The sequence below is a fragment of the Spea bombifrons genome, chromosome 10 (genome assembly GCF_027358695.1).
Source record: "Spea bombifrons isolate aSpeBom1 chromosome 10, aSpeBom1.2.pri, whole genome shotgun sequence".
Classification (NCBI taxonomy): Eukaryota; Metazoa; Chordata; class Amphibia; order Anura; family Pelobatidae; genus Spea; species Spea bombifrons.
In genome coordinates, this window is record NC_071096.1 from 7377685 (window position 1) to 7389576 (window position 11892).

The window sequence follows — 11892 nt, forward strand, 5'->3', positions numbered from 1 at the left end:
GAGATATCTGATGATTATTGATTAGATGATGCTGGCGCTGCCACGGGCTGCTGCCGATCTAAACTTCCATGAGTTGAGTTAACAAAGCCCTGGAATTACCTAAACCTACAAGAAGCAAGAAGTTCAACGTCAGAAACGCATTACAGGTTCAGCTTTCCTGCAAATGTATAAAAATCTACATATTTAAATGAGTATTTCAGAAGGTTCTTTGATATATATGTTCTGATAAATATACTCCATACATAGCGTATATATATATTATTTTATAAATCTCTACAAACTGTTGGCAGAACTTAGTGTGTATTTTGTGACCTGCGTACTGCGCGCATTGCATCATATCCAATGGGAACTACATAATGTGCACAACCATTCAAAATTTTGGGGTCACTTAGACCTTTCCTTGTTTTTGAAAGAAAATAAAAATTTTGTCCATTATAAATAACATGAAATGGATCAGAAATCCAGCACAGACTGGGTTAATGTTGTAAATGATTATTGTAGCTGGAATTGGCTGATTGTTAATGGAATATCTTCATAGGCATACAGAGGCCCTTTATCACTCCCATCACTCCCTTGTTCCAATGGCCCTTTATCACTCCCATCACTCCTGTGTTCCAATGGCCCTTTATCACTCCCATCACTCCTGTGTTCCAATGGCCCTTTATCGCTCCCATCACTCCTGTGTTCCAACGGCCCTTTATGACTCCCATCACTCCTGGGTTCCAACGACACGTTTAAGTTTAAAAGGTAATTTGATGGTTAGAAAACCCTTTTGCAATTATGTCAGAGCTAGAAATGTCCTTGTTTTCCATGAAAACAACTAAGTGACCCCAAACTTTTGGATGGTAATGTATATATATATATGTAAATATATTTTCATAGTGATTTGGTTAGCAGAATGCGTGAATCACAAGTAAAGCAGAATTTAGGTCTGCTTTGGGTCATGGCTTTATTTTAAAAGGAAAGAGAAGAACAGAATAAAGATCTTTTTACATTTTAGAAAGGCTGATTCTGTACTCAACTTGATGCCACATTATGTGCAGCCTTTATTTTTGTTGTTATTCGTGGTCCAGATTACAAAAAAAAACCTGAATGAATTAAATGACTGATGTCTTATAAAATCTGCTGCAATTCTTATTTGTATATTTTTGTATTAAAGCCCTGAGAGGTTAGATGAGCGATTTAGGTCGTTATGGAAGTGAATGCAGTATTGTATATAAAACTTACTCATTGAAAGAAAAAAATATATTATTTTTAATATATTTTGAATACCAATCCCGGTAAAGGATTTCCGTGTTACTTCTCATTGGCTGCTGATAACTTAGCTACTTTTCTGCTCTAATCATTTTCAATAAAAAATTATTTTATTGGTGGAATCGATTTTTATTCAACAGGAAAATCCCTAAAAAATAGATTTTTTTTCTAGGGTTGAACTAGCCAATAATAAGCTATTTTGTAATATTTCCCAGCACATGGCAATAATGCCATATAGGACAACGTGGGACGAAGAGAGTCCACCGGTCAGACCTTAATACTACAGCGTGGCTTTTATTAGCTGAGCTATCCTTGTGTTGCGGTCCAAGAGATCCTCTGGTTTTCTGTTCCCATACATATTGTAAATGTATTCATAATAAATAGAAATATTTCCCCTTTAAGCCAGACATTGACCATTCACAGCCTCAACTAATCAACTTTAATGGGAAATAATTGCTCCCCCTTTTGCTTTATGTTAGGGGGTGAGCCAAGGAGGAGGCTGAAGAACTTTTCGCCTTACATGTCTACAGCAGTGACAAATTAATGGGCACTTAAAGACGCTGGTTCAAAAATAAACGTATATATATGTATATAGATCTATATAGATCTATATATCTTGTTAGAAACAAACTTTGGAAAGACTGAGTAGCACAAAACATTTAACATGATTGAAGCCACTAGGCTGGCACAACATTTGACATTAAGCCCTCCTGAATAGTAGTAATTGGTCCCGTCAACTCTTTGGAACATAGTCTATTCAGATTCATAGTCTATTCTATTAAGATTACAGGCTGCCGGGTATACCGCGAGTACCGGGATCACGCCAGTAAAAACTGCAGGTTGGTCAGCAAAAACCGAATGCCGCTGGTTACAGTCACCACGGAGGTGGCCGGGTTCAGCTTGAAGGTGTTGGCGTCCCCTTTCTTGTAGTGGTCTCGGAACACATAGATGCAGCCATTGCAGCTGGCGATTTTCCACAAGGAGGGCCTGGAGCTCCACACCTCCGGCAGGCAGAGCCGCGTGAAGCTGTCTAATAACGGATTGTAACAGACCAGCGGGTCTCCCTCTGCAATGATAAATATCAAATCCTTGTGTACAGCCGCATGCATGCGGCCTGCAAAGGGTAGGACATACGGCTTCACGTGGCATTTCTGCGTGTTGGTATCAAAACACTGGATGAGGCGTGAGGGTTTGGTAAAAAAGTCCAGGTCGTTCTCCTCTCCACCCATCAGATAGATGAGCCCGTTAAGGTTCACACCAGCCGCTCCAGACACGGAGACCTCTAACTGGCTCGTCTCCGTCCAGACGTTGTCTTGCACCCGATAGTAAATGACTACATTGGACAAAGAATCCTGCAGGGTCTTGCCCCCAAGGGAATAAATGGCATCTTTACTGGGCACGGATACAAGGGTGTGCTGGAGGCGGTCTCGGGGGAGAGGGGCGCATCGCTCCCAATCCATCGTCTCCATGTTGCATTTCCACATCCTCCTTGGGATGGAGCCCCCCACCACGTACAGATCAGCCCCGTGTTTGCAGGCTGCTGTGATCTGGTGGCACAAACTATTCTGCCCACATACACTGATGGAGTCATCCTGGGCACAGTGCAGCGAAACGGCGACGGAGTGGGTGCGAGATTCCTCCTTCCCAATCAGGTAAATATGCACATTCTCTCCAATTTCCTTTAAAGACAAAAAAAAAGAAACAGTCATTTTGGTGGCAGATTTAAACCGGTCACGACTTACTTTCCCAGTCATGGTACAAAAAGAAAAACCCTAAATATATTGCTAATGGCCAACTTGGACAGGTAATGCACGAGGTGAATCTGGTTAATTGGTCAAGCATTCTCCCCTTGATGAGTTTCCACAAGATAGTCCCGAAGCTTCTGCTTCTTCTGCTACACTTAGTAGGTTAGGTTTAGGTTTGTCGACTTAACCTTTCAAGGCAACTTCATGCATAAGTCAGGTTGTGCTATCCAAAGTTTAAAAGGAGAAAGTCTATTGTTTTGTCTGTCTGGGAGGACAGCTTACGATGAAAAGTTATCATTTTTATTTAAATATATTTATTTAAAAATCTTATTAAAGCCGCCGTCCACAGAAAATATGAATGAACTTTCAAACATTGACTTTGTTGAGTCACAAGGCACCAGATCTTCTTTAGAAGAACATCATGGGTAACTTTAATGATGTCCCTGGTTAATAATGTAGCTCCAGGTGATCTATTCTGCTTACAACAATAGAGGACAGCTAGAAGCAGAGGTGAAGACAATATTCCTACTTCCCTCTCCTATGCCAACATTGTCTCCTGATGGCAGCCTAGGAGTATTAATATGCCGATAACAAAATGCTTACGGCACCCTTGGCTTGCACCGCTCCCTGTAGAGTTATATGAAACAGTGAATTTTTTATTTACCCTGCTAATGTCAGTTAGAAGACTGAAAAAATACCAGAATGTTTTTTACCTTAAGGCTGGATAGTAGGATGTCTGAGAATTCCTCCCGCTCCTCCTTGTTGAAGTGTATCCAGTTTTTTATAGCAACAGTGGGATTCTGTGAACACGGTACTCCGTCTGTTACAGAAGAAAAAATAATAAATCATGAGCGTCGCTCAAGGAAAGCCAGAGAGAATGGATAAAGAATTGATTTACTAAGAGTACAAAACAGGTGGTGTAATAAACCTTTAATGAGAAAAAAAAATGTCAAATTTCAGATATCCTCCAGAAATGGTAATTTCGCATTCGATAACCACAACATAGAAAGCGACGGCAGATAAGAACCATTAGGCCCATCCAGTCTGGACAACCTTAGTCCTCATGGTCATGGGGGCAGAAGTTGTTCAGCCTCCACCACCTCAAGGGAAGACAGATTTACTTGGAGACTGACCTGCAATGATGTCCTTCAGGAGCCGCAAGGGCAGGTTAAGGAAGTCCTCCGTGTCGTAGAGCTGGGAGAGATGGGTTTTGGCGCAGTGCTTGGCCGCCGTGTAGAGCAACGTGTCGCTGTGCTGGTCGGCCAGCCACATGATTTGCAGGCAGTTTTGGACCTGCACAGTCCGGACCAGAAAACGAGAGCACTCTTCAAAGAGCGCAGTCAGCTGGTACATATCCGCCACCTCGTACGTCTCCTGTAGCTCCTCCAGTCTCAGCTTCACTGTCCCATGGTAGATATAATCCACCAGCAGCTGAAAGACACTCTCGCTAACGTCTTGGAGCTCTATCACGCGGTCGCGGCCTTCCTTAAGGTTTGAAGCGAACATCGAGCGAAAGAAACAGCTCTGAGCCGACAGCACCAGCCGATGAAGCTGGAACTCCTTTCCTTCCACTAGGATGGTGACGTCCGCAAACAACTCGTCCTCCATACACAGCTTCATGATGCTCTGAGCCACTCTGCTGCTGTGCGATCGATCTGTGAACGTGTACGTGACAAAATAATTCTCTTCCGAGGAGCTGGCAAGGCTTTGGGCACCGGCATCCTCCGATGATTCCATGTTTGATTCAACACCGGACTTCCACGCGCTTTAAAGACAAAAAAACACACCATGATGAGTAGATGAGCATTACGGCCGAGAAGATGTTTGGGGAAGGGAGAGGCACAATGGGGGTTATGATAAAACAGCATTGTGGGGATAGAAGGCTTAAAAAGAGGCCTTATCGCCATGGGAACCAAAGGAATGGTCCAGCTGCAGGAGCGATCTACTGTTTTTAGGCCCTTTTAAAACTTTGTATTGCAACGTATGAGCCATGTGATTCTATTCACTAAATCACAGGTTTGCTGGTAAGCTGAAATGGTTTCATTCACTGACTTTATTTCCACAAGAAGTTCACAAGGTTTGGTCCTTCATATTGCAGTTAAAATGTGAGCCGCAATGTTTCATCTGGTTTATCTCACCAGCAAAGTCGGTATTAAGTGAATCAACTCAACAGAGGGTAATCCAGAGTAATAATACAACTTAGATGTACACAATAATAAAGAGCAATCCTATCACCATAGCAACAAACAGAATGGGTCAATTTGCACCAGAATTGCATCTTACAAATAATGCTTCTGATATTTTTTGGGGTAATTGTTACTAGCGGTCCTTGATTTTAAAATGGCTGAGAAACACTGAAACTTGGATCAGCGAACACAACGTGCCATTGGAACCCAGGAACGATGGGAGTGATAAAGGGCCGTTGGAACCCAGGAGTGATGGGAGTGATAAAGGGCCGTTGGAACCCAGGAGTGATGGGAGTGATAAAGGGCCACTGGAACACAGGAGTGATGGGAGTGATAAAGGGCCACTGGAACACAGGAGTGATGGGAGTGATAAAGGGCCATTGGAACACAGGAGTGATGGGAGTGATAAAGGGCCATTGGAACACAGGAGTGATGGGAGTGATAAAGGGCCATTGGAACACAGGAGTGATGGGAGTTATTTAGGGTCTCTGTACGCCTATGAAGAGATTCCATAAAAAAACAGCTGTTACCAGCTACAATAGTAATTTACAACATTAACCCCGTCGGCGCTGAATTTCTGTTCTAGTTCATGTTAATTTAATGGACACAATTTGCTTTTCTTTTTCAAGAACATTTCTATGTGACCCCAAACTTATGAACAAGCACAAAACTATAACATATTTGCTACTAGTGATATAATGTATCGCATACTTAAAATGTCTATTGTTATCGGTCACCATATAACAACGATCATCTTCGCGTCAATTCTAAACAGAACATAGTATGGGAGCTTTGCTTTGCAATGTATAGATAAAGTGTATCTGTATGCATGGAGCACAATAATAATAATAATATATATCCATGTGTTTTATAAAGTAATAACACCTATATAGTGTGATATATATACATCTATATACAGTGTATTAAATTATAAGCACTGGTATTGTATTGTATTATACACACAGATGTGGAATGGTTACTGGGGCACCGGGTGTCTATTCAGGGGTATAATAAACGTGGCTCCCCTAACTGCTCCAAAGCGAATTTATTCCCCGGTAGTCATGTCCCCGAGGCCGGCATTCACTCGGGGGTTATCTCCCTCCAGCCTGCGGATTTACCGTAAACCCAGCTATCAGTGATCCTCCTCTCGCCCTCTGTGACCGGAACTCTCCAGCACGAGCTCGCACTCACCGGAAGCTGCACGGAGCGTTTTCACAGCCGGACTTGACATCTGGTTTCCGCCGCGGTGAAGTTGTCCTTGGTTGTAGGTTCGGAGCCGTTTCCGGGGAAATGATGTTAGCTGGAGTACGGGCGGCTCGGAACCTTCTCCGGGGAGGTGAGGGGCCACTCGGATACCTTGTATACAGCGACAGGGGCGTACAGTGAAAGCTTAAGTGTGCTGAGTACTGAATGTTGTTATATCTATCTGTCTATCTGTCTATCTGTATGCGCGTGTGTATATATAATATATATATATATACACATATATATATATATAATATATATGTGTGTGTGTATATATATATATATATATATATATATATATGTGTGTATATATATATAAAATATATATGTGTGTATATATATATATATATATATATATATATATATATATATATATATATATATATACACACACACATCACAGACACACACACTGTCTGACTGGCTGTTCTGTTCGGGATAAAGATGAGCATCCAGTAGCTTTGATTTGCGCCATACTGTAGTTTGGTCTTCTCCAGATGTATATGGCAACTCCCATTATTCACAGCCAAATTATTGAGTAGCGGAGCATTTCGGGGAACGTAGCTTTATACCATGAGGAACGGCGCTTGTTTCCATCTCGGAAGGAAAACATGATGCACCATTTTCAGGCATTTTAATATTTTACTCATAGCCTTTTTATTGAAACTTGTGGAGGGAGGTTATTGTGGCTGCACAGAGAACGTTGTTAGGATCCAAAGATTTTGAAAATATCAGATTTAAGCAAATCATCGAGTAATAGTAGGTGTGACATGGTCAGGTTATATGGGGTATTACTAGTCAAACGCCCCAGTTTGGTGACAGCCGCAGCGTACGGACAGGAGGCTGTTATTGCCGCTGCGCATGTTTGATTCCTGTTTTATTGAGCATGTGCAAAGCAGGCGTTTCATGGACAGAGAGCCTGTATCAGTGCTGATGAAAACATTTAGAATGAAAGAATTGTTCACGTTACTGTCTTCCCACGGAAGGCACGTAATTACTTGTTCTTGCACAGTTGCCTTATGCTTTACACTACTGTTGTAGTGGGGTCACTGAGCTGTTTTCATGGAAAACAAGGACATTTCTGGTTGTAACATAATTGCAAAAGGGTTCTCTAACCATCAATTAGCCTTTTAAACTTAAACTTGGATCAGCGAACACAGGAGTGATGGGAGTGATGAAGGGCCTTTGGAGCACAGGAGTAATGGGAGTGATGAAGGGCCTTTGGAGCACAGGAGTGATGGGAGTGATAAAGGGCCATTGGAACACAGGAGTGATAAAGGGCTATTGGAACAGAGGAGTGATGGGAGTGATAAAGGGCAATTGGAACACAGGAGTGATGGGAGTGATAAAGGGCCATTGGAACACAGGAGTGATGGGAGTGATAAAGGGCCATTGGAACACAGGAGTGATGGGAGTGATAAAGGGCCATTGGAACACAGGAGTGATGGGAGTGATAAAGGGCCATTGGAGCACAGGAGTGATGGGAGTGATAAAGGGCCATTGGAGCACAGGAGTGATGGGAGTGATAAAGGGCCATTGGAACACAGGAGTGATGGGAGTGATAAAGGGCCATTGGAACACAGGAGTGATGGGAGTGATAAAGGGCCATTGGAACACAGGAGTGATGGGAGTGATAAAGGGCCATTGGAACACAGGAGTGATGGGAGTGATAAAGGGTCCCTGTACGTCTATGAAGAGATTCCATTAAGAATCAGCCGTTTCCAGCTACAATAATCATTTAGTCTGCGCGGGATTTCTCATCCATTTCATGCTGTTTCAATGGACAAGATTTGCTTTTCTTTTAAAAACACTCCCATCACTCCTGTGTTCCAATGGCACGTTGTGTTCGCGGATCCAAGTTTAAGTTTAAAAGGCTGATTGATGGTTAGAAAAGCCTTTTGTAATTATGTTACAGCCAGAAATGTCCTTGTTTTCCATGTGACCCCAAACTTTTGAACAGTGGTGTGTCTACTCGGAGTAAATGTTACTTGCAAGGACTCAATGTCACCCCTTGTCATCGTTCTGACGAATGACACTTGTTTGGCTGACAGGCCAGTGTGGGATCCTCAGCCGCGTTTCTCTTTACGGCCGCAGCTTTCCGGTGACGCATCTTGTCCAACTCTCTGCCGTTGAAATTTGATTTGACGTTTATGTCCGGTTTCATCCGTAGTTAGACGGGACAAGCGACAAACGCCCAGAAGCCACGATTCCTGCATTTCTACTGCTTCTGTTTGTGACATTTGATACTAGCCTTTGCGATTCCCTCTTAGAGTCCTAAATTTACACGCATAGCCTCTTTTCAGTACCGCATACTATGTAGCCCGTGGTGATAGATCCACTGTTTGTAGATGTATTGAAATAACCCGTTGTACGGCGCTACAGAATACGATGTCGCTACATAAAACAATTAACAATAATAACCATGCTTTGCGGTATTGTAAAATGCCCTTTCTATTCTGCATGCAGGTTCTGCTCTTCGAGTCCTGCCTCAGGTGCGATATGAGGGTACAACTTCCGAAACCAAACGTAAGTTCCTCCGTAATATCACAATTCTTCTAAACCCACTTAAAACCGTCGGCTGTGTGTTTCTATAGAAATCTTACTTTCCTTTTATTTATAGAGTGCCAGTGGATTCCGTGTTGTTATTACAAAGAGGGCAGAGTATAGTTTAACGTAATAATAACAATAACATTAACACGTGTTAAGACAAACTGGTACAGAAGGAGAATAGAGCTCTGGTCTTGTGAGCTTACAATCTATTGACTGTGATGCTGTTTGCTTCATTCTTCAATAACCATGCAGTTTTCTTTCTAGTATATATATAAATAATCCTATATAATTCATATCTCGTGGTCCTCTCAGAGTACCTGGTGGAAGCAAGACCCGCGTAGCTCCTGATTGTGTTAACCAGGCGTAGCCAACGGGTAGATTGTGTTGCGTTTTTGTAACTTGACGTTTCTTCTTCTTTTTTTTTTAGCCACGGTTCGGCCTGGAAACGTTGTGTTAAAAAACCAGCTGTCTGCATTCGGTGAATACGTGGCTGAGATTCTCCCAAAGTATGTTCAGCAAGTCCAGGTGAGTGATGTGCAACGGTGAGATGTTCTTCGGGTTTAAATACCATTGTTTTATCTAAATCGATTTGTATCTTGGCAGGCTTGTATTGGCGCATGTTTCAGGCACATGACTCCATGACATCATTAATAACAAAAATGACCATTTTCTAATTTGTACCGATGTGGCCTTTTGGTGTATAATCCAGATCCTGTTGACCCCAATACAATTTCTTCTACCCTTTTGCAGGCTTCAAAGACGTGCTTTATCATCTATTATATTAGTTTTATTCTAATTCTGGCCCAGGTGTTGTACGGCTCCCTCACTGTACCTGCCTGTAGCACTTTGTCTAGAGTTTGTTAAATATTCCTGCTTTCACCAAACTGGCTACTTTAACGCTTTTTGTTCTACTTTTACCATCTCTGTTTCAGGTGACATGCTTTGATGAACTGGAGATAATGATTCACCCGGATGGCGTGGTGCCCGTCATTACATTTCTTCGGGATCACACCAATGCTCAGTTCAAATCCTTAGCAGATCTTACTGCTGTTGATATACCCACAAGAACTAACCGTTTTGAGGTAAAAGCACAAAGAACGCTGATTAAAAAAAATTAGACATTGCTCTGACTAAATAGGTAAATTTTCATCTTCTATGACTGGAAAAAAAAATCCTGAAGGGGGCGCAGATCGTCTTTGTGAAAATTAAATAATAATAATATAATATAATAATATAATTAATAAAATATGTGATGGCACAAAGAAAAGGGAGTAGGATCGGCCATAATGGTGTTTGCAGTCTCTTTCGGTCTGAGGTGCTGTGAAAATATTATTATATATTATTATATATTTAAATGGAAAAAATAATCAGTATAGTTACAGGTTGTAGGTTGTTTTAAACAAGTAGGTAGTTTTTAACTAAAATAACTAGGCTCATTTAATAAATGGTGTGTTCTTTACATTTTTCTCTTGTATTAGCAACTGTCATTTTTTGCCAGTATTGTTCTAGCATAGCAGTCCTATACAAATACTCTCTTTACTGAAAGGTTATTCCACGTACCAACTACATCTTTTAGTACATAAGAGCTGAGCTTGTCCTTTAAAACATAAATTCTTATTCTCGTATTATTATAGTTTTCGTACTCTGGGACTCATCGGGTAAATCTTTTTGTGTGATGCCCGTGTCATTCTTGCCATGTTTTTCCATCTTTTTAGATTGTTTACAATTTCCTGTCTCTGCGATTTAATTCCCGTATCCGTGTGAAGACGTACGCAGATGAGCTGACGCCCATCGAGTCGATCGTGTCCTTACACCAGGCAGCAAATTGGTATGAAAGAGAGGTGAGCCCCCTTATTCACAAAGCTTCATAATGATTGCTAACGACTCCGTTCTCTCACTTACATGGCGATGAGGGAATTGTGGTTGTTGCAGATAATAGGGAGGCGTTCTTCATCCAATAGATTTTGCTCTTCTGAGACATGTTTTCGGGAAGCTCTGGTTGTCTGTTTATTACTGACTCTGTAATATGGTTTCTGAGATTGTCCCTGAAATATTCCCAGGGACAACAGAATATTTCCCAGGCCTTCTTGGCCACAAATTATTCTGAGGATTGGGTTTAGCAGCACTGTTTAGCAGAGCCAAATCTGTTCACAGTTTGTAATGAGTTGATTTGAGGGGAAATACTTTATTTTTCCAGCTCTTTTATACTCTACCTGTTTTCATGATCACAGTATGTAAGTAGAAATTACGTTGTGACTCCCCCCATACTGCTACACATAGCCTAGTCATCGAGACACTTGGTCACGGAGACGAAGTGCAGAAAGGATTCATTGTGTTGTCATTTTATGGTTATTGCATCCCTTTTGATGATCTTGGTCTTCTAGGTGGACATCCCTGTTTGTACCGGTCAAACCCACAGCTCTGTTTTTCTCGTTTAGGTTTGGGACATGTATGGGGTATTCTTTGCCAATCATCCTGACTTGAGGAGAATCTTGACAGACTACGGCTTTGAGGGACATCCTTTCCGCAAAGATTTTCCCCTTTCTGGATATGTTGAGGTAGGGTCTTTTTGCCGCTTTTGCTTTACAAGTACACAAATCGCTATAAGGTGTATAAGGTCATATTTACTACAACGTGGTTGATCCGTGCCTTCCCGCAGGTGCGTTATGACGATGAGGTGAAACGCGTGGTTGCAGAGCCGGTGCAGCTGGCCCAGGAATTTCGGAAGTTTGACTTGAGCAACCCGTGGGAAGCCTTCCCTTCACACCGGGAGCCCGAGGAGAGCCCAAAGCTGGAGTCCGGAGAAAATAAGGAAGCCAAATGAAAAGGAATATAGTAGCTTCATCTCTTTCCTTTTGTGCATCTTAGAACAACTTATTTATGTATATAAAATAAAGACTTACATTCTGGAA

The 11892-nt window shown here is 41.9% G+C and overlaps 2 protein-coding genes across 2 annotated transcripts; one reads left to right on the forward strand and one right to left on the reverse strand.

The window, feature by feature from the left end:
* Window positions 1–1689: 1689 nt before the first annotated feature.
* On the reverse strand, window positions 1690–6356 carry KBTBD4 (kelch repeat and BTB domain containing 4). Its single transcript, XM_053449456.1, has 4 exons — window positions 6304–6356; window positions 4133–4764; window positions 3713–3819; window positions 1690–2933 (listed from the first exon to the last, which is right to left on the reverse strand). Exons 2-4 carry the CDS (start codon window positions 4734–4736, stop codon window positions 2073–2075), a joined length of 1572 nt encoding a protein of 523 aa, XP_053305431.1. The 5' UTR covers window positions 4737–4764; window positions 6304–6356; the 3' UTR covers window positions 1690–2072.
* Window positions 6357–6393: 37 nt separating this feature from the next.
* Window positions 6394–11892, forward strand: NDUFS3 (NADH:ubiquinone oxidoreductase core subunit S3). Its single transcript, XM_053449471.1, has 7 exons — window positions 6394–6521; window positions 8897–8956; window positions 9408–9505; window positions 9913–10062; window positions 10696–10821; window positions 11419–11538; window positions 11640–11892. Exons 1-7 carry the CDS (start codon window positions 6476–6478, stop codon window positions 11802–11804), a joined length of 765 nt encoding a protein of 254 aa, XP_053305446.1. The 5' UTR covers window positions 6394–6475; the 3' UTR covers window positions 11805–11892.

Bases quoted from the DNA above. Each gene is read 5' to 3' on its own strand.
- KBTBD4 (XM_053449456.1), bottom strand. From the start codon at position 4,736: ATGGAATCATCGGAGGATGCCGGTGCCCAAAGCCTTGCCAGCTCCTCG. The intron at 3,820-4,132 runs GTCAGTCTCCAA...CTTCTGTAACAG, and splicing joins CCTGAAGGACATCATTGCAG to ACGGAGTACCGTGTTCACAG. The intron at 2,934-3,712 runs GTAAAAAACATT...TTGTCTTTAAAG, and splicing joins TCCTACTATCCAGCCTTAAG to GAAATTGGAGAGAATGTGCA.
- NDUFS3 (XM_053449471.1), top strand. From the start codon at position 6,476: ATGATGTTAGCTGGAGTACGGGCGGCTCGGAACCTTCTCCGGGGAG. The intron at 10,063-10,695 runs GTAAAAGCACAA...CCATCTTTTTAG, and splicing joins CAAGAACTAACCGTTTTGAG to ATTGTTTACAATTTCCTGTC. The intron at 10,822-11,418 runs GTGAGCCCCCTT...TTTCTCGTTTAG, and splicing joins CAAATTGGTATGAAAGAGAG to GTTTGGGACATGTATGGGGT.